This window comes from Anneissia japonica, unplaced genomic scaffold (assembly GCF_011630105.1).
Source record: "Anneissia japonica isolate Jap-2015-1 unplaced genomic scaffold, ASM1163010v1 scaffold681_len53498_cov87, whole genome shotgun sequence".
Lineage (NCBI taxonomy): Eukaryota > Metazoa > Echinodermata > Crinoidea > Comatulida > Comatulidae > Anneissia > Anneissia japonica.
In genome coordinates this window covers 23,489-27,351 of record NW_022754198.1, presented here as the reverse complement: position 1 = coordinate 27,351, position 3,863 = coordinate 23,489, and the positions used below count along the sequence as shown (strand labels likewise).

Sequence of the window (3,863 nt, the reverse complement as noted above, 5' to 3'; positions counted from 1 at the left end):
TCTCAGGTCACGAAGGGAACCGAGAGGTAACCCTTCGCGATAGGTTGAGCGAGACCGGTTGGGATAGGTGGAGGGTGATCGAACGGGACGTGACCGACGAAGCTGAAAACAACGACGACGATATCCTGCCCACGTTGACGAACGGCGACTCGCATATCAAGCTTTCGGAATTCGTCGCGACCGAGCAAGCTCGCCGAGCTCTGCGATCGGTAGTCCGCCCGAGACAGTGGATATTTATGGATGCCGACACTCTCGTCTGTTACCACGAGGAGGAAGGGAGCATATTTCTCACGGCTCACCGACTCCCCGCGTACGTGTACCGAAAACTACCCGATTGCCGCGAGTGCGACGAGACTGATGTGATCCTGTCTCTTATACACATCTATCGGTTGACTTTACGACGGAAGCGAGAGAGAGGCTGCTTCCTTTGCAACCCGGCGAATCGGGTGCGTTTTATTTCGGCGAACCGGTCGTCAGAGATAAGAAAGGGGAGAAGACGGTACTCAGGGCAGGCGACGTCCTGACTTCGGCGGCCTATCGCAAGTTGTACTCCGATCTAGGGTTGAAGAACGCGCTCGAATTCCGGAAGTGCATGAACGCCGTGTACAGGTTCGCTCGTTGTCCCGTCGTCAGAAACGATCTGGCAGACGGCGAGGTCGATTTTCACTTCCAGGCTCCCCTTCCTTAGGGGAAAAAAGGTAGGATTCCTATCTTCAGTATAAACGTCATCGGTCACCGACGCGGCTAGCCACCTATGATGAAAGAATCGACGTTATGTTCACTGATCTCGTCCTGCATCGCGACTTCGCTCGTGGTGGACGTTCTTCTTCAGGCGAACGTTCATCCTATAGTCGATTGGTACGCGATATTCCTGCCCGCCTTCCTGTACGCAACGTTCGTAAAAGTCGGAGCGCCATCCAGTCTGGTTTTTCACCAACCTGAAATTCCTGATCGGACCGTGCGGGGCATCGTATCTGGATCCGTTGCGGGAATGCGGTGCCAAAGGCACGGATCGCACCTGTCAACGAGCCGTTTCGGACGCTCTCAAATGGAATGCCGACCATCGTCGATGTCCGGTCGTGGAACTGGGAGGGACGGCCGGATCCATCTACTACTTCGTGCAGTTTGCGCTCGTGTACATGCCGACCGGAATAGCACCGGCGATGCTGCACATAACCAATTCGTCCGATGGCTTTCATAGCGGCAGCGGTTGGGGGTGGTATAGAAACGCGGGCATCCTAATCGTCGTGACGACCCTGCTTGTGGACGTGTTCGCAGGAGCGATCGTCTACCCTCTGTCTTCGGAATACGTGGTGCACGCGTTCGTGTTCGCCGCCGCGATCTCCAGGTACACATCACTCTCCGACGTTTGGGATGCGGCGTCTCTGGCAAGCGTAGCGATCGCCACCGTCGACCTCGTCAGTAACGTGCTCGTCTACAAACTAGGTCCGTGCGCCTTCGACGGTCGGGACTTGATGGAGTGCGATACGTCCTTGGGCGACTGCTACGAAAACCTTCTGGACCTCAGCGCCAACAGCATCGACGACACCGACTGTCCGATCAACAAGGTTGGACGACACTGGGCGATCGTTCTCACCGCCTCGCAGGCCATCAGGTTCTGCGTCGTGGTCGTTCTCCAGAGTTTCCTGTTTTCGCGGAAATGAGTCAGGTTGTTGCGATCCGGCGACAAACGAGGCGAGAAGGACGAAGCCAACGACGACCACGACGACGACGATTCGAGCGACAAGGATCAGGACGTCATTTTTCAAAGAGGACGTAACGTGTGACGTGATGTTATTTTACCTTTATTTTTATTTTTATTTTTTGATTGTTTTTCTTCAGTCGGATGCTCCTTATACTAAAAGGATCAAGTTCGACGACGAAGACGACGACGACGCAAGCACCTCCCAAACTGTTGGCGTCGGCGACGAACGAAGAGAAGCTGAGACCGCAGACGGCAAAGGAAACCTAACGGAATCCTTTTCCGAGGACTCTCAACTCCTTGTCGACGACGAACGAACAGCCGGAGAAGGAAACCTCGCCGACTACTTTCCGGAGGATTCTCAGCTTCCAGTCGAATCGTCGGACGAACAGGACATTTCCGACCAAGACACGGTCGTTTACGGAGACGAAGAACTGGAACAGCAACTGGACGACTGGCTGTTCTCGAAAATGTTGAAGTACAACCCGTCTTCGGAATAGAATTTAAAAAAAAATTAGGTTAGGGTTAGGGTTAGGGTTAGGGTTATATTAAGTACTAAAGAAAAAAGAAAAACAAGAAATCTTATATTCTGTTTTGTCTTCAATAAAATCTTTATTACAAAAAAACAATATAAAGTTGTTATTGTGCATATTTGTCTTCATACGAAATCAGTCTATTATCAGTAGGTAATGCAAAAGGAAATTATGCAGAGAACCGCTACCTTTCCAAAATTTGAAGACGAGGAAGACAGGGTGAAAACCTTTCGCAACTGGCCGCATGACAGACCCGACGGAAGGTCGATGTCGGAAGCAGGGTTCTTCTACGGGGTTTTCGAAGATAACGCCAGGTGTTTCTTTTGCGGAATATTGCTGTGCCGATGGGAGCCGGACGACCTTCCTCTTTCTGAACACACCGAACACGGGAGTTCGTGCTTGTGGTTGCGGCGCAAGACGAAGGAAACCCTGATTTCCAAGATTAATTTTGCCTCCGAATTCGGATTCGACAGCGACGTGATCGCAAAGGTCGTGAGCGATCATCTCGAGAAGAAAGGACAAGTGTACTCGTTGACAAACCAAGTTCTGATCTCGAGCATAATCGACTTCGATGAAAATGGGGCCGACGACAGGAAAAAGGACGGGGTCGAAGATCCGTCGAAACAAGAGAGCTTGGTGTCTCTGATCGCCGAACTTCGCTTGGAAGAAGATGCCGAAGACGAACGCCCGGAACGAAAAGAAGAGGAAGAAGGAGTTCGTGCGCCCGTCGAAAGCTATACGAACAAGGTACGCGTCGGCGACGACGACGACGACGACGAGAAATCTCGCGGAGATCTATTGAGGGAACTTACGGATTTCAAGGAGGAGATGTCGTGCAAGGTGTGCATGGATCGCGATTCGAACGTCCTCCTGACCTCGTGCAACCATCTCGTCTGCTGCGACTCGTGTTCCGTCAGGTTAGCGTCGTGTCCGATCTGTCGTACAAAAGTCGGTGAAGTCGTCAAAGTTTACCACAGTTAGGTTTAGGTCATGGAGACGATGGACGAAACGACGAGAATCATAAGAGAAACGATGGCCGAAACGACGAGAATCATGAGAGTGTTTGCAAAAGCGATAAACGAAGCCGAGTTGCACGGCGATAAGGTAAACCGATTTTTTTTCGACGAGTACCAACACGTCATCGACCCGACCGTCAGCGACGAGGAGTGGGAAACCCGATATTGTTGTACTATCCGTGGAAAGAGGTGTCTGAAAGTGGGAAATTTGAAAGTGATAAAAGAGATCGACAGATTGAGGACTGCGTGCAAGTCGGAGTTTCGGCGCGTACCTCCACCTCCCTTTCAGATCGCCAGAAGGTGCATCGTGCATCGCGACCCGGACAACCCGTTCAACAGGACGGCGACTAACCGAAGCATGGAAGGATTGGACGTTCGACCGAAAGGATACGATCGCACGTCCGCGGTGAATTGGATATCTTCCGTTCTCGGCGACTGGCCTTGCGAACGAGGACGCGTGGCAGACGTTTTGGCGATCGCGCAGAGGGCGTACTCGTCTCATCCTTGGAAGGACATGATGGCTTACACGGTGGGCGACGTGCTGAACGAATTGTGTCCCGGTTTCGATTGGATGTCTCTCCGGACGCTAGAGGACGTTGACCGATGCCAGGT

At 52.2% G+C, this 3,863-nt stretch overlaps 1 protein-coding gene across 1 annotated transcript; it reads left to right on the top strand.

Annotated features, from left to right (window-relative positions):
- Positions 1-2,391: 2,391 nt before the first annotated feature.
- LOC117123147 (baculoviral IAP repeat-containing protein 3-like) lies at positions 2,392-3,216 on the top strand. Its single transcript, XM_033268997.1, has one exon. It carries the CDS (start codon positions 2,392-2,394, stop codon positions 3,214-3,216), a length of 825 nt encoding a protein of 274 aa, XP_033124888.1.
- Positions 3,217-3,863: the final 647 nt, after the last annotated feature.